The 18,985-nt window shown below is 43.6% G+C and overlaps 1 protein-coding gene across 1 annotated transcript in view; it reads right to left on the minus strand.

Moving 5' to 3' along the window:
- Window positions 1-18,985, minus strand: part of LOC144462219 (retinal guanylyl cyclase 2-like) — a 58,036-nt gene that overhangs the window by 29,692 nt on the left and 9,359 nt on the right. The window contains exons 2-4 of the mRNA XM_078166028.1: window positions 2,358-2,607; window positions 1,963-2,193; window positions 12-167 (exon numbers count right to left, since the gene is read on the minus strand). Coding sequence (XP_078022154.1) covers window positions 12-167; window positions 1,963-2,193; window positions 2,358-2,598 — 628 coding nt within the window. The 5' untranslated portion in view covers window positions 2,599-2,607. The remainder of the gene's footprint in view (window positions 1-11; window positions 168-1,962; window positions 2,194-2,357; window positions 2,608-18,985) is intronic.

Here is an 18,985-nt window from a genome sequence, read left to right on the forward strand (position 1 = left end):
TCAGATCTGACCTTTGACCTTGTCGGCCTCTCTGATCACGTTGAGTGCCTCCCGTGGTCCACCTTTGTTCTTCGTTTCCATGGTAACCACCGGACCGACCGGCAGGCCCAGAGCTCTGAGCGCTGAAGCCACTTCCTGTCCAGTGCTCTCCCATAGGTCCGACGGAGCTGATGACCAAACAGGAAGTTTGTGAAACATTAAAGTGATGACAGTTTTTATAAATCTATGAAAACTTTTTTGTTAGTTTGACTTCACTGTGATCATGTGATTCATGTGTCTGAACGATGAGTGGATGAAATAATCTGTAAATCTACTGTCAACTTTACGCAGCCCAGAGAATATTCAAACTGATAAACTTTATTGTTCTGTGTTAATGAACGCAGCAAGACACTGAGACACATTGTGACATGTTCCAACAGCCTGGCTTCGTAGTGACAGAGTGCAGGTACCAGACTGACCTGCCTGCTGTCCACACCTGTCTCCCTCTGAACATGTGTGGGACATGATGAAGCGTCATGGGACTGTTAAGACACTGAAGTTGAATAAACTTCAGCAGTTCATTTCATCAGTTCCCAAACACTGACTGGGGTGATGATGTCACACAGTGACAGGATCATGCTCCTGTCCCAACTTTATTAAAACCTGCTGCAGACTTAGAACACAAGTTTATCAGTTTGAATATGAAACATCTCTGGGCTGTGTTCGTTAACTCAGAACAATAAAGTTTATCAGTTTGAATATGAAACGTCTCTAGGCTGTGTTCGTTAACGCACAACAATAAAGTTTATCAGTTTGAATATGAAACGTCTCTGGGCTGTGTTCGTTAACGCACAACAATAAAGTTTATCAGTTTGAATATGAAACGTCTCTGGGCTGTGTTCGTTAACAGAGAACAATAAAGTTTATCAGTTTGAATATGAAATGTCTCTGGGCTGTGTTCGTTAACACAGAACAGTAAAGTTTATCAGTTTGAATATGAAACGTCTCTGGGCTGTGTTCGTTAACACAAAACAGTAAAGTTTATCAGTTTGAATATGAAACGTCTCTGGGCTGTATTCGTTAACAGAGAACAATAAAGTTTATCAGTTTGAATATGAAACGTCTCTGGGCTGTATTCGTTAACAGAGAACAATAAAGTTTATCAGTTTGAATATGAAACGTCTCTGGGCTGTGTTCGTTAACAGAGAACAATAAAGTTTATCAGTTTGAATATGAAACGTCTCTGGGCTGTGTTCGTTAACACAGAACAATAAAGTTTATCAGTTTGAATATGAAACGTCTCTGGGCTGTGTTCGTTAACACAGAACAATAAAGTTTATCAGTTTGAATATGAAACATCTCTGGGCTGTGTTCATTAACACAGAACAGTAAAGTTTATCAGTTTGAATATGAAACGTCTCTGGGCTGTGTTCAGGTGAATGTGGGTAAATGAGAATTTACAAATCATCGTGTCTGTTTTTTTATTGAAGTTTTAAACTGTTGTCAATCAGTCAAAAAGTTTTAAAACACAGTTTTATTTTCTGCAACAAGATAAAAAAAAAAAGATGCTGATGAGCTGGAGAATAATGAGCTTAAGTCACAACGATTACAAATCAATGCGTTATTAAAAAGGACACACATCGATAGGTGTGCTGTCTTTAAATCTCAAACACTGTCAACCTGCCGGGACCTGCCAGGCTAAATCTGGCACATTTACATGAATTAAGTCGTCATGTTCATTAACGTGCTCTGTCCCCTTCTAAATAAATCAACATAGATAAACATAAATGAGTCATTAATTAAAAAAAACAAAAAACATTTCTGCTTTCTGAAAAACTGAAACTGAAAACATCTTCAGTCCAGTAAAACAGGAAAAGTTTATCTGAGATTAAGATAAAGTTTCATCCATTCTTTTACATGAGACTCTGAGGAAGAGGCCACGCCCCTAATGACAGGCCACGCCCTAGCTGTGACATCACTCACCTGAGATGACAGCGACGTGTGCCCAGCGGAAGAACCTGAGCACGGTGAACAAGACTCTGCTGGGCTGAGTGATGGGCGGCAGGTTTGGCCAGTCAGCATCCAGACAGCCTGGAGAGGCAAGCCCTGCCTCCCAGTGCTGAGCCAATAAGGAGGCAGCATGACACAGGGCGGGGTTAAAGGGCCCAATGTAGGCGTGGCCATAACCCTCCATGTCCCCGAGTTCTATGAGCGCTGAAATAAAACCAGAGAAGAAACGAGACGTGAACAAGAGTCAGTGGAACTAATTGTTTTATTATAATGTGTTATTATTATTTATTTACAATCATTATTATTATTATCATCATTATCTTTATGATGTCATCACTTAGGTCTCATCAGCTGATTGGTTAACAAACCTTTAGAAGCGGAGCAGTCTTCCTCCAGCAATTTGACGTCATACCAGTAACCTCTGCTAAGACCACTGTCGCTCCGTAACCGTAACAACGCCAGGTTAGCCGCCGCTGATGGCATCGCCCGGGAGAACATGGGGTCACATGACCACGGCCCAATCAGAGCCAGCTTAAAGGTCGTTGTCCATACGTGAGTAATGCATAGCAACCACAGACATGTCCCAAGCAACCGTGTGGGAAGCTGCATTGTGGTGACCTGCAGGAAACAAAGAAAAGACACTGAGCTGCGTTCAGCTCGGACGAGTGAACGCACGTGGGTCGGTTTAGGAAAACAGGAAGTGACCAGTGTCTCCTGGGTGGAAGTTCATCCACCTCCTCTCGTCCCGCCCTGCAGGGACGGTCCAGCTCCGGAAGTTATGTTGTAGTCCAGCAACATTTCACACACACACACACACACACACACACACACACACTGTTTTTGTGTCCACACTCACAGAGGACACCGTTTTTGTCTCTACACTCACAGAGGACACTGTCTTTGTCTCTACACTCACAGAGAACACTGTCTTCGTCTCTACACTCACAGAGGACACTGTCTTTGTCTCTACACACTCACAGAGGACACCGTCTTTGTCTCTACACTCACAGAGGACACTGTCTTTGTCTCTACACACTCACAGAGGACACCGTCTTTGTCTCTACACTCACAGAGGACACTGTCTTTGTGTGTCCACACTCACAGAGGACACTGTCTTTGTGTCTACACTCTCAGAGGACACTGTCTTTGTGTGTCCACACTCACAGAGGACACTGTCTTTGTCTCTACAGTCAGAGGACACTGTCTTTGTCTCTACACACAGAGGACACTGTCATTTTCTCTACACACAGAGGACACTGCCTTTACTCTGACCACAGCGGGCTTGTAATCCACGCTGATGCCAGCGTTCAGTAGAAATGGGTTGTGACTGTTTTGTCTTTAACCTGACCAGATGACGTCAGACGTTTGATGTGGAGCCTCCACCCACCACAGCTAAAGCTCCACCTGCATCATGTATCATATTTGTCCTCCAAAGGACAGACATTAATAAGGACACATCTCTGAGGTACGTGCTTTGAAGCAAACGGTTAGCTTCCCTGATTTGGTAATGTTTCTGTCGCTGACGAGCTGCATGAATTTTTATCATCATTACGACCTGATCCTCAAACACAAGGTTACACAGTAAAGTCAGTGACACATGTTGACACAGTAACACATGTTGACACAGCAGCTCAGTGCTGCGTTGATGCAGTGACGCAGTAATGTGGTGACGCAGTGACACATGTTGACGCAGTGACACATGTTGATGCAGTGGTGCAGTGATGCATTGACGCAGTGATGCAGTAATGTGGTGACGCAGTGACATATGTTGACACAGTGGCGCAGTGACACAGTGACATATGTTGACGCAGTGGCGCAGTGATAAGTTGATGCAGTGATTCAGTAATGTAGTGACGTCGTAATGTGGTGACGCAGTGACACATGTTGACGCAGTGGCGCAGTGATGCAGTGACGCCGTAATCTGGTGATGCAGTAATGTAGTGACGCCGTAATGTGGTGACACAGTGACACATGTAGACACAGTGGTGCAGTGATGTAGTGACGCCGTAATGTGGTGACACAGTGACACATGTTGACACAGTGGTGCAGAGATGCATTGACGCAGTGATGCAGTAATGTGGTGACGCAGTGACATATGTTGACACAGTGGCGCAGTGACACAGTGACATATGTTGACGCAGTGGCGCAGTGATGAGTTGATGCAGTGATGCAGTAATGTAGTGACGCCGTAATGTGGTGACGCAGTGACACATGTTGACGCAGTGGCACAGTGATGCAGTGACGCCGTAATCTGGTGATGCAGTAATGTAGTGACGCCGTAATGTGGTGACACAGTGACACATGTAGACACAGTGGTGCAGTGATGTAGTGACACCGTAATGTGATGACACAGTGACACATGTTGACACAGTGGTGCAGAGATGTGTTGATGCAGTAATGCCGTGATGCAGTATTGCAGTGACTCAGTGACACAGTGACACATGTTGATGCGGTGACACAGTGACTCAGTGACATGGTGAAGCAGTGACGCAGTGACATCAGTGACGCGGTTACACAGTGGTGTAGTGACGCAGTGATGCTGTGGCACGGTGACACAGTGACGCAGTGACACATATTAAAGCAGTGACCAAGGACGCAGTGACATGTTGAAGCAGTGACGCAGTGACACTTTTTGACACATGTTGATGCAGTGGCGCAGCGACACGTTGAAGCAGTGACACATCTTGACACATCTTGAAGCAGTGACACAGGCTGACACACCTTGAAGCAGTGACACAGGTTGACACAGGTTGACACACCTTGACGCAGTGACACAGACTGAAGCAGTGACACATCTCGACACAGTGACACAGGTTGAAGCAGTGACGCAGTGGCAAATGTTGATGCAGTGACACATGTTGAAGCAGTGACGCAGTGACACAGGTTGAAGCATTGACACATTTTGACACATCTTGGAGCAGTGACACATGTTGATGCAGTGACGCAGTGACACATTGTGACACATCTTGACGCAGTGACATGTTGATGCAGTGACGCAGTGACACATGTTGACACAGTGACACATGTTGACACAGCGGTGCAGTGCTGCATTGACGCAGTGACGCAGTAATGCAGTAATACAGTGATGCAGTAATGTGGTGATGCAGTGACACATGTTGACGCAGTGATACATGTTGACGCAGTGATGCAGTAATGCGGTGGCGCAGTGACGCAGTAATGTGGTGACGCAGTGACACATGTTGACACAGTGACACATGTTGACGCAGTGGTGCAAGTGATGCATTGATGCAGTAATGATATGACGCAGTAATGTGGTGACGCAGTGACATATGTTGACACAGTGGCGCAGTGATGCAGTGATGCAGTAATGTAGTGATGCCGTAATGTAGTGACGCAGTGACACATGTTGACACAGTGGTGCAGTGATGCGTTGATGCAGTAATGCCGTGATGCAGTATTGCAGTGACTCAGTGACAGTGACACATGTTGATGCGGTGACACAGTGAGTCTGTGACATGGTGAAGCAGTGACGCAGGGACACATGTTGATGCAGTGACGCAGTGACATCAGTGACGTGGTTACACAGTGGTGTAGTGACACAGTGATGCTGTGGCACGGTGACACAGTGACGCAGTGACACATGTTGAAGCAGTGACCAAGGACGCAGTGACATGTTGAAGCAGTGACGCAGTGACACTTTTTGACACATGTTGACGCAGTGACACATGTTGAAGCAGTGACGCAGTGGCACATGTTGATGCAGTGACACATTTTGACACATCTTGAAGCAGTGACACATGTTGATGCAGTGACGCAGTGACACATGTTGACACAGTGACACATGTTGACACATGTTGTGACGCCCCTCCCACTGTCTTGGAGAATGTTCCAGTCAGCCTCATCAGGCAGTTGGCTGACATGGGAGGGTCGTTACCTTGCTTCGGCTCACCTGGGCCTCCAGGCTATAAAAGCTGCCTCATGTGTTCACTCACTCTCTCCCTTCCTTCAGCTGACATCCACCGGGCATCATTGCTTTTTGGTTTGCACCTTCACCACCTCCACAGCACACCTGACACACCCATGCATGGCTTTTATAACTGACTTTGCTGACCTACACATTCCAAGGATTATTTCAGTTAATTTTAGTAAATTCTGCTTGTTCTTATGTGGACTTCCTAATTGTCACATTCACTGAACCAGTTTGTGACACATGTTGACACGTTGATGCAGTGACACATGCTGACACATACTGACACAGTGGTGCAGTAATGCAGTGACGCAGTAATGTAGTGACGCAGTGAAACATTTTGACGCTGTTACATATGTTGACGCAGTTGTAACCAAGATGATTTTGATATTCATTTATATACATATCCTTTTATTTACTTATTTATTTTCTTTCTATGAAGCCCTTATATTTTTTATTTTATTGTGAACTTCCCCAAAATCCGTTTCACCTGTAAATAGGTTCCTGTCATGTTGATTTTTGTGGCGTATCTTTTTGTTTCCCTGGGGACGTCATTTGCGTTACTCCGCGGGGCTCACGCTTCAGTGAGACTGTTTGCTCAGAGTCCGTCAGCTTAGTCTCCGTCGCATGGACACGTTGTTAATCTTGATGTTAGACCGAGTAAATTTAATGTTCGTCCAGCTAATTAGCCGTGTGTAACCCGGATGCAAAATGCAGCCAGTTGCTTTAAGAGTAGGTCATAATGTTATGTGACTGCTTGCCGCCAATCAGTACAGCATAAAGTTGTTTCAGGAAATAGCCTCCGTGCTGCCGAGCCGCGGTCGTAACATATGTTTGCTGCAGGTGAGCTAACTGTTGTTTCGTAAATATAGATATACAGTACAGGCCAAAAGTTTGGACACACCTTCTCATTCAATGCGTTTTCTTTATTTTCATGACTATTTACATTGTAGATTCTCACTGAAGGCATCAGAACTATGAATGAACACATGTGGAGTTATGTACTTAACAAGAAAAGGTGAAATAACTGAAAACATGTTTTATATTCTAGTTTCTTCAAAATAGCCACCCTTTGCTCTGATTACTGCTTTGCACACTCTTGGCATTCTCTCCATAAGCTTCAAGAGGTAGTCACCTGAAATGGTTTTCCAACAGTCTTGAAGGAGTTCCCAGAGGTGTTTAGCACTTGTTGGCCCCTTTGCCTTCACTCTGCGGTCCAGCTCACCCCAAACCATCTGGATTGGGTTCAGGTCCGGTGACTGTGGAGGCCAGGTCATCTGCCGCAGCACTCCATCACTCTCCTTCTTGGTCAAATAGCCCTTACACAGCCTGGAGGTGTGTTTGGGGTCATTGTCCTGTTGAAAAATAAATGATGGTCCAACTAAACGCAAACCGGATGGGATGGCATGTCGCTGCAGGATGCTGTGGTAGCCATGCTGGTTCAGTGTGCCTTCAATTTTGAATAAATCCCCAACAGTGTCACCAGCAAAACACCCCCACACCATCACACCTCCTCCTCCATGCTTCACAGTGGGAACCAGGCATGTGGAATCCATCCGTTCACCTTTTCTGCGTCTCACAAAGACACGGCGGTTGGAACCAAAGATCTCAAATTTGGACTCATCAGACCAAAGCACAGATTTCCACTGGTCTAATGTCCATTCCTTGTGTTTCTTGGCCCAAACAAATCTCTTCTGCTTGTTGCCTCTCCTTAGCAGTGGTTTCCTAGCAGCTATTTGACCATGAAGGCCTGATTCGTGCAGTCTCCTCTTAACAGTTGTTCTAGAGATGGGTCTGCTGCTAGAACTCTGTGTGGCATTCATCTGGTCTCTGATCTGAGCTGCTGTTAACTTGCGATTTCTGAGGCTGGTGACTCGGATGAACTTATCCTCAGAAGTAGAGGTGACTCTTGGTCTTCCTTTCCTGGGTCGGTCCTCATGTGTGCCAGTTTCATTGTAGCGCTTGATGGTTTTTGCGACTCCACTTGGGGACACATTTAAAGTTTTTGCAACTTTCCGGACTGACTGACCTTCATTTCTTAAAATAATGATGGCCACTCGTTTTTCTTTAGTTAGCTGATTGGTTCTTGCCATAATATGAATTTTAACAGTTGTCCAATAGGGCTGTCGGCTGTGTATTAACCTGACTTCTGCACAACACAACTGATGGTCCCAACCCCATTGATAAAGCAAGAAATTCCACTAATTAACCCTGATTAGGCACACCTGTGAAGTGGAAACCATTTCAGGTGACTACCTCTTGAAGCTCATCGAGAGAATGCCAAGAGTGTGCAAAGCAGTAATCAGAGCAAAGGGTGGCTATTTTGAAGAAACTAGAATATAAAACATGTTTTCAGTTATTTCACCTTTTCTTGTTAAGTACATAACTCCACATGTGTTCATTCATAGTTTTGATGCCTTCAGTGAGAATCTACAATGTAAATAGTCATGAAAATAAAGAAAACGCATTGAATGAGAAGGTGTGTCCAAACTTTTGGCCTGTACTGTATGTCAATTTAATACTTACTGTGACAACCCTTAACTCCCAGGAGCTGCCTACCGTATCACCGCGCTACCGCTGTGTTCCGAGGTTGTCACTAAAAAGCGAACTGTTGAGTGTCTGAACTGTTTATATGGCGCTAGCTTAGCTTAGCCGTCCCCATACGTTTAATGGGACCGGTTAGCTTTGCGGCTAGCATTACCAAAATATGGTTTGCATTACTGTGTATACTGTGTATATTGATGAAGCATTTACCGGGATGAATGTATGATTAAGAATTGTATCAACAATGCTAATTGATAATCATGATAATGATGATGATGACAAAAACCTTTCATATTATTTGAATATTATTTTAATGCATTTCAGTTAAAGGTGTTCTGTTTATTTTGTTTACTGTTGGATTGAATTATGTGTAAAGCACTTTTGTAGCTGCACTAAGCACTTGAGATAGTGCCTGTATGAACTTTTTATGTTGATTATGTATACATTTTGGTTATATTATTATGACTGAATATGAATATTTTGATGCAATGTGTATATAGTGAATGGGATTATGATAATGTGTACACTGAATTTAATGAATGGTCCTGTTCTATACACAGGCCAGATTTGATGGCGAGCTACAGGACATGTTAACCTGCCCGGAACTACAGCCAAGCTACCTCAGCCTAGCGGCCTCACTGCCGGTCCTGGTAGGAGGCTCCTGGCAGCCATAAAAAGACACTTAAGAACATTGCCCATACTACCCCTACACCCACCAACACTCTGCTCAGATGGACTCTGCTGATACACTCACTTGAACTATTGACTCTCATAACCTGGAAGGGGGACGTATTAATTTGGGTCGTTTTAGGTTGCTTATGGTCTATGGCTTGGGGTTGAATATGAAATGAATTTGAATACTGTGAAGCTGTGGTGAATATTGAACTGAATTTCGACTGAAGTACTAATTGCTAAATGGTCATTCAAGGAAAACATTTTTTTGCTTAATATTGTTTATTTGTTTTGTTTATTTATTATATCAATACATGGTACCACACCAAATAACATTACTGCCTTTGTGTGTGTGATTCACGACTGTCCACTTCCTCCCTGAGCCGAACCAGCCTCTTCTGTCACCTAGCCTAATTAACTAATCAAATATAGCAAATCAGTTGAGCTAGCATTCAAGCTAGCACAGTCGTCTTTTATTCATATATGCTAGCTGCGTCGCGGCAGTTAGCATGCTCGCTAATATTGACGCAATGGGTATTTTGACTGTCATTTTGTGGTGTTTTGATCCTGGAGGGTATGCTAGTCTCATGGTTTGATGGTGTGTGATGGATAATTGTGATGTGTCACTCATATGTAGCTTGATATTTGCTAATGCACTGTATTGCATATGACTTTGTTTTTTGTAGAATGTGGAGAGGAGCTGGTGCATTACTGACGTCCTATGTGTTTTTTATTCTGTTCCAAAAGGTATGCCTGTTACTCTGGTTATCTGAAATTAATGCTGTCTTGTTATGAAATGTTATTTGAATTTAATCTGTATGGATTAGTTGAGAGGTTAATAATATGCACTGATTTTGTACTTTTATACTGTTTATATTTACATGCCATCTTTATGGGACATTTTTTTTCTTTTTCATTTTCACACAGTGCTTAATGCAAGACAGTTATTGTCACTATATTAATTTGAACGCTTGAGTGAGACTGTATGCTCAGAGCTGAATGTGGAGAGGAGCTGGTGCATTACTGACGTCCTATGTGTTTTTTATTCTGTTCCAAAAGGAATAAAATTCCATGCAGACCTTCAGTGCTGGTGTGTGTCTCACTCAACGCAACACAACGCAGATTTGAGCAGAATTGAGTCGGCTACACAGTGACACATGTTGACTCATGTTGACACAATGACACAGTGACACATGTTGATATAGTGACATGGTGACACAGTGACACAGTGACACATGTTGAAGCAGTGACACAGTGACATGTTGATGCAGTAAAAAATGTTGATGCAGTGACACATTTTGCATCAGTGACATTGGCGCAGTGACACATTGAAGCAGTGAGGTAGTGCCACATGTTAACACATGTTGGCACAGTGACACATGTTGACGCAGAGACACATGTTGATGCAGTGACACAGTGACACATGTTGACGCAGTGACTTGGTGACGTGGTGACACAGTGACACATGTTGAAGCAGTGGGGCGGTGACACATGTTGATGCAGTGACACAGTGACACATGTTGACGCAGTGACACAGTGACACATGTTGAAGCAGTGGGGCGGTGACACATGTTAACGAAGGGACGTGTTGACACCTGTTGATGCAGTGATGCAGTGACAAGTTGACATGTTGACGCAGTGATACATGTTGATACATGTTGATGCAGTGACACTATTGACAGATTGACGCAGTAACACATGCTGATGCAGTGACACAGTGACACATGTTGAGGCAGTGACGCAATGACACTGACACGTTGATACAGTGATGGAATGGTGCAGTGATGCTGTGTAGCAGTAACGGGTGACACATGATGCAGTGACACATGTTGACACATGTTGATGCAGTGACACTATTGACACGTTGATGCAGTGACACATGTTGATGCAGTGACACTATTGACACATTGATGCAGTGACACTATTGACACATTGATGCAGTGACACATGCTGATGCAGTGACACTTGTTGATGCAGTGACACTTGTTGATGCAGTGACACAGTGACACATTTACGCAGTGACGCGGTGATGTAGTGACACATGTTGATGCGCTGACGCAGTGATCGTCAGCTCTGAAAATCAAATATAAATATATGACTTTATTATTTAGTTTGTTCAGTGAAAAAAAAGTTGGAAATTATTTTCAATTATTTATCAGAAACTTTGTTGTGTTTTTTTATTAGTAAACATCTGCTTATCTAAAAACTCATATCATCATTACGATATTCAACAATGTTACCATTTATTGTCTTCACATTGTGCAGCCTGACAGCGTACGCCGTGTACCCCATGTACCCTGTGTACACTGTGTAGGCCTTGTACCCCTGTACTTTATGTATCTCATGTACCCCACATATGCCGTGTAACCTGTGTACCCAGCGTAGACCATGTACACCCTGTATCCCGTGTACCCGGTCTACCCCATGTGCTCTGTGTACACCATGTGTCATGTGTGTCACATGATACTCATGACAGTTTAAATTAAAGGAACACATTTCTCATGCTGTCATGTTTATGAACACACAAAAACAACAACCAAAACAACGCAGACTCAAAACTTTAAACCAAAACATCAGATTTAATTTACCAGGCCTGGAAAACAGTTTCTATCATTTCACAACCTTTCCAAGAATTTCAGGATCATGGGAACTGTTTAACTCATAAACTGCACATTTTCACTCAAAGCACGTCACGCCTCAGACACCGTTCACACGTTCACCTGTTCACACATTCCTGTTTCTACCTGTCTGTCCGTCTCTACCTGTCCCTACCTGTCTGTCCGTCTGTTCGTCTCTACCTGTTTCTACCTGTCTCTGCCTGTCTGTCTGTCTGTCTGTTTGAGACAGTTTGTTGTTTCTCGTCTTGCTCTCAGACTCTGACTGATCACACAGATCGAACCCAGCTGACTGCGGTGACCTCTGACCTCTAAATCTTCACGTTAATGCCGACTGACCCCATTAGCTAATGCTAAAGAGCGCTAAGAATGCTAATTATAGCAACAATGCTAACGCTCTTAACACAAGTTGAGAGGGAGAAAGAGGACATGTCATCACCACCCGTAGGACCAACGTTCACCTGAATATCACCTGGTGACATCATCCAGCCATTACCTGGTGACAATCAGGACAGGAAAGAGGGATGTCGTATGCTGTAAATCCCTGTGAGGCAAATTGTGAATTGTGATATTGGGCTTTATAAATAAAATTGATTGATTGATTGAATCAGCTGTCACAGCAGAGGTCTTACTGACATCATCATCAACACACCTGTACCTGACCATACTGTGACATCATCATCATCATCAACATACCAGGGCCCTATTTCAGAGATCAGGCTCAACTAACTCTGATCCTGATCTTGAAGCTGAGAAACTCTGAGTTTTCAGTTCCAGAGCCAGTGATTTCATCCGAAACTGAATCAGAGATTTGAAGACATGAAAAATCAATGTGCTCCATCAGCTGATCAGAGTGAGGTGTGATGGGAACAGCCTGCAGAGCGTGTTCACATGTGAAGTGATGTCATGTGATGAGGTCATGTGTCTAACATACAGAAACATGTTTCTATCTTAACAGTGTTCATATATTTGAATATAAAGTATTCAGCTGTAATGTGATGTTGAGTCCCATCAATGAGCCAGTTCCATCTTTGAATATATGAGACGTCTTGATCAATGACCTCATCACGTGTCCAGGTAGACTCATGAACACTGACACACCTGCAGCTCTGTGGAAATGATCTGCTCTGATTTAAAAACAGCTCCAAGTCTCCTCAGAGCCAGAGACACTTTTCTGACGGCCCTACAAACTGTCTCGGCTCCGACGATGATGATGATGATGATGATGATGTGTAATATGTGATATATGTGGGTGGAACAGGTTGTTAGATAAATGATAGAGTGTGAGATCAAACAGAACCATAAGACGTCACCTTCTCCTTACACAACAGGCCCTCAGTCATTTCTGACTCAACGTCCACCACGTCTGTGGTGGTATTCAATACATTGCATCATACTCTTATGTGGAAAGGTTGGAGCGGAAGCTCTGTATCTTGTGTTATCGGATGTGCAGAAGCTTCATCAATAATAATGCAGTTCAGCGGAACATTTAGTTGGCCTAAAAGGTTCTGCACTGAGCTGGTTTAAATCTTATTTATCTGATCGTTTTCAGTTTGTTCATGTTCATAATGAATCATCCTTACGTACTAAAGTTTGTTTTGGAGTTCCGCAAGGTTCCATGCTCGGACCAATCCTATTTACTCTATATATGCTTCCTTTAGGTAACATCATTAGAAATCACTCTGTAAATTTCCATTGTTATGCGGGTGATACAGAGTTGTAGAGATATAACAATATGGAAAATTTGATATCTCGATTATAGTGACCAAATTATCACGGTAAACGATAATATTGCGATATTTTTTTAAGCGCTGTAAAATGTCCAAAAAATAGATATATTGACATAACTTCACTAAATCTTGTAACTTCCTTATCATACTAAAATGTTAATAGCCAAAATCTTATATTAAAATGAAACTTTCACATTAAAGGGGCAAGGGATTGGCACAGCAACAGAAAATTTTATTTTAAAAGAACAAAATATCTAAACACATTACAGGAGCAAAGCTTATTTGTCTGGTGCATTTTAACAGTCAGCAAAATATGTAAACAATTTATATATTATTAGCACGAGAGGAAAAATATATATAAAACAAAACAATGCAAGAGTAGAACAAAAACCCTACAATATATAGAATAGATATCACAAATGTGCAGGAGAAACCATAAAACCCCTAAGGGCAATGGTCATCATTACACAGAATAATTCACACATTAGAAGTGTGTATGTGAGTCAGAGGATTACCTGTATGAGAAAAGGAGTGCATGTTCTCGTGTGTGTGTGTGTTAGGTCAAGACTATGAGAAGTGAATTTAATTAACCTTATAAAAATGGCTCAAGTGTCCCGTATACGTCAAGAGTTACACATTATGACAATCTCAGTAAAACCGAAGTCCCTCACACAATAACTGACGTTTGCATAGCATAACTTGCATTGGCTGTAAAGCTGTGGATGATGGTCACGGAGATGAGCAGCAGATTTGTAGTGTTGCTACCCTTCGCAGCAACGTTCTTTCTGCATGTTCTGCACACAGGATAGTTGTCCTCCACCAGCTGTCCTTCGGCATTCTTCAGAAACCCAAAGGACGTCCAGACCTCAGACTTTGTGCGTTTAGTTGGGGGGGAAATGTCTTGAGTGTCGCTATCACCACCTTCCGCCATGTTTTCATTCTTTGTGTTTACACATGCTACGCATTCACGCAGCGCCTGCATCGCGAGACTTGAATGAGGCTGTTATTACATATCCTGATAATCCACCGCGATAATGCAATTAATTTAAACATAAACGGTAATTCTTACCGTGTAAAAATTAACTGAGATTTACCGTAATATCGGTAATCGTTACATCCCTACAGAGTTGTATTTATCGATGAAGCCAGAAGAAACTAATCAGTTAACTAAACTCCATAATTGCATTAAAGACATAAAAACCTTGATGAGCACCAATTTCCTGATGTTAAATTCAGACAAAACTGAAGTTATTGTTCTTGGCCCCAAACAACTCAGAGACTCTTTATCTGATGACATAGTTTCTCTAGATGGCATTGCTCTGGCCTCTAGCACTACCGTAAGAAACCTCGGAGTAACATTTGATCAAGATTTGTCTTTTAAGTCTCATTTAAAACAAACCTCACGGACTGCATTTTTTCATCTACGTAATATTGCGAAAATTAGGCCTATCCTGACCCGAAAAGATGCAGAAAAATTGGTCCACGCTTTTGTTACCTCAAGGCTGGATTACTGTAACTCTCTATTATCAGGTAGCTCTAGTAAGTCCTTAAAAACTCTCCAGCTAATTCAGAATGCAGCAGCACGTGTACTAACAGGAACTAAGAAACGAGATCATATTTCTCCTGTTTTAGCTTCTCTGCACTGGCTCCCTGTAAAATCCAGAATTGAATTTAAAATCCTACTGTTAACTTATAAAGCTCTAAATGGTCAAGCTCCGTCATATCTTAGAGAGCTCATAGTGCCATATTATCCCACCAGAACACTGCGCTCTGAGAACGCAGGGTTACTCGTGGTCCCTAAAGTCTCCAAAAGTAGATCAGGAGCCAGAGCCTTCAGCTTCAGCTAGTGCTGGGTCTGGTAACCCTACTACTTTTACAACTAAAGTTTTATATGAACTGTTAGGGGAAGAGTCCATTGGGCCCGCTCCGTTGATCAGTATAGCGCACCGCACCGGACCTGCCAGGAAGGACTCCCGATGCATGATCGCAAGGCTGTACAGCTTTGAGGTCAAAAGGAAGATTATTCGTCTGGCAGCAGAATCCCATTCTTTAATTCATAATGGGAGAAGGATCAGCATTTACCCAGATCTCAGTGCTGAAACCATGAAGCAGAGAGCAACCTACAATCAAGTCAGATCGGAGCTGCGGAGGCTTAATTTGAGATCTGGATTTATTCACCCTGCCACTCTCATCTTGACCTTCTGTGATGTGACACACAATTTTTCTTCAAGACTTCTTCGATCAACACATATGCTGTGGAGATTAGGCTGACGCTCCTTCCACTAACGGCTGATTTATTTATTGTTTCTTTTTTTCATTCATTCATTCAAAGCTCTAAATGGTCAAGCTCCGTCATATCTTAGAGAGCTCATAGTGCCATATTATCCCACCAGAACACTGCGCTCCAAGAACGCAGGGTTACTCGTGGTCCCTAAAGTCTCCAAAAGTAGATCAGGAGCCAGAGCCTTCAGCTATCAGGCTCCTCTCCTGTGGAATCATCTTCCTGTTACTGTCCGGGAGGCAGACACCGTCTCCACATTTAAGACTAGACTTAAGACTTTCCTCTTTGATAAAGCTTATAGTTAGGGCTGGCTCAGGCTTGCCCTGTACCAGCCCCTAGTTAGGCTGACTTAGGCCTAGTCTGCCGGAGGACCCCCTATAATACACCGGGCACCTTCTCTCCTTCTCTCTCTCTCTCTCTCTCCTTCTCTCTCTCTCTCTCTCTCTCGTATTCTATTACTGCATCTTGCTAACTCGGCCATTCTGGATGTCACTAACTCGGCTTCTTCTCCGGAGCCTTTGTGCTCCACTGTCTCTCAGATTAACTCACATCACAGCGGTGCCTGGACAGCGTGACGTGTGTGGTTGTGCTGCTGCCGTGGTCCTGCCAGATGCCTCCTGCTGCTGCTGCCATCATTAGTCATTAGTCATACTTCTACTGTTGTTATACACATATGACTATTGTCACACATGTATGCTGTCAGATATTAATATATACTTTCAACATATTGTACCACAGTAGCCAGAACTATAATTATAATATTATTACTTTCATTAATGTTGTTGTAAGCTACTGTCATTACCGTCTGTCCTGCATCTCTCTCTGTCTCTCTGTCTCCCTCTGTCTCTCTTTCTGTCTCATTGTGTCATACGGATTACTGTTAATTTATTATGTTGATTTGTTCTGTACGACATCTATTGCACGTCTGTCCGTCCTGGAAGAGGGATCCCTCTTTAGCTGCTCTGTGAAATGTGAACAAAAACAGAAGTGTTGTGTTCAAAGAGAGTATCTTCGTCCTGCCCCCAGTGGAGGGTAAAATAATTCACGGCTCAGCTGACTCTGTTCTGGGTCAAGGCACCTCCTCGACGTTAACATCTGATGACCTAAAAGCTGCTCTGTGGCGGGACGCATCGCCAACACGGTGAAGAATTCATAACTACATTTTTAGACCTGCGACCTGAAGACCTGAGGTTTATATCAATAAGACGTCAGACGTCAAAAGGAAGTCCATGTGTCCATGTGTCCATGTGTCCGCCGTCATGTGTGCAGCAAACATTCTGCTTCGTGGTCCAAACACAGAGTAGACATGAAGCTAACGATGCTAAGCTAACAGCCATGTGAGGCCTGGTGGTGATCTGTGTTTAGTTACATGATTCCATCAATACTAAATACCAGAGACATCAGGTCTCCAATATAGACAAGGTGAGGACAAGACGTCCCTGAGACAGAGACAGAATACTCAGTTGTTCAGTGTAACATTTACACATCCACTGTCCGTCTGTCCTTGCTGAAGGACGACCTGTCCTCAGTCTGAACTGTCTCTTTCCTTATTCACTGTGTAGGACTTGAGAGACTAAGGCCCAATCCCAAACCGGCCCCTATCCCCTCGCCCTATTCACTCCCCCTCCGTTTGCGCGGCCACGCAGAGCTCCACCACATTAAGGGCCATCCCAAACCAATTATCGCTGAGTGCGAGTGGACTGCTCAGTCCTTAGATAGCAAGTGTGCATCAGTGCAGACTTCTGATGAGCCCAGCAGGAAGCGCAACATCACAATGGAGGAAACAATGTACAAATGTAAGAGTTCCATCTTTCTACTTTGTAAAATATTGTAGATCAAACACACACATTTGTTTTCCTCACACTGACTTTACAGTCTCAAACAAACTCACAGAATATTTTAAGGTTTTCTTATATTCAGACAGACAAGATGTGAGGAGATGTGTTTTACTAGCCTGGTTCCAGACCATAGACCCCGCCCACTCAGCTGAGTAGGCTTGCATCTCTGGTCTGGCATACTGCAATGAATTTGCGATTTATCTCATCCAAAAGATGGAAGGACCAATGATCGCCGGGGGTGGGGACGGGTCTAGCGATTAGCCAATCACCGCCACGCTGATGTCAAGCTGTACGCCGGTGGGTAACTGGTGAGGATAGCAACAATGGCGACCGCTACAGATCCTACAGACCACATTAACGATGCTATCGAGGTATTTCGCCACTACTCGTATTAATGGAGGACCAAATTAAGGAAGCTGCTAAACTGGATTTAATGGCGATGCAGCTGGGCGTGCACGACGACGGAGACATTTTAAACGGGCAGTGCTCTCTTGTTTTCGGCACCCCCAAGGCATGGATACTAATGACGTCAGATTCTGGGTGAGTCGTTGATCTCTACTGATTGGTTAGGGAAAAATCAAATTCCCTCCCCCTTCTAAATCGCCTTCAATGGAAGCCATGTCAGACTGGAGGTTCTGGGAGCTTCAGTCTGACACTCAGGCTAGTGTTTTACCTGCTTGACAGTTTCGACTGAGACTCCAGTCTTCCTCAGAAGCGTCATCCGACATGCTGCTGACGTGTTATATATCAGCTGGTAGGCTTGACAGACCAATCAGAGTCTGTCTGGCCTACCCCACCTCCCGCGTCGTTGTTCGTTCTCTGGAGTAGGGAATCCCAGGTATGCGAGAGAGTGTACTCCCCCTCATCCTGGTTGATGGTGCCACTTGCCCGCTTCCTGATCTCAATGGCCTCTTTTATCCACCGTTTGAATTTATTGGTCTCTGATGTGATTATTTTGCTCCTGTCCCAGTCCATGATGTGGTTATTTCTTCTGCAGTGATCTGTGATGGCTGATTTTAGGTTTTCCTAAAAACCTGCTGTTCTGCTTTGTCTTTTTGTGTCCTTGTGAATCTTTCTGTGTCCTTGTGAATCGCCCCGCTGTCTCTTTTTCACATTCTTTTTGATGTTCTTTTTTCCTTGTGTTGAATGATCTGCCTGTTTCCCTGATGTATGTTTTCGTGCATGATTTGCATGGTATTTCAAATATGATGTTGCATTTCTTGTCCGGTTTGAACTCTGATTGGTCTGTCAGGCCTACCAGCTGATATGTAACACGTCAGCAGCACGTCGGATGACGCTTCTGAGGAAGACTGGAGTTTCAGTCGAAACTGTCAAGCAGGTAAAACGCATCTCCTTACATCTTGTCTGTCTGAATATAAGAAAACCTT

This window comes from Epinephelus lanceolatus, unplaced genomic scaffold (genome assembly GCF_041903045.1).
Source record: "Epinephelus lanceolatus isolate andai-2023 unplaced genomic scaffold, ASM4190304v1 scaffold28, whole genome shotgun sequence".
In the NCBI taxonomy this organism is placed as follows: domain Eukaryota; kingdom Metazoa; phylum Chordata; class Actinopteri; order Perciformes; family Serranidae; genus Epinephelus; species Epinephelus lanceolatus.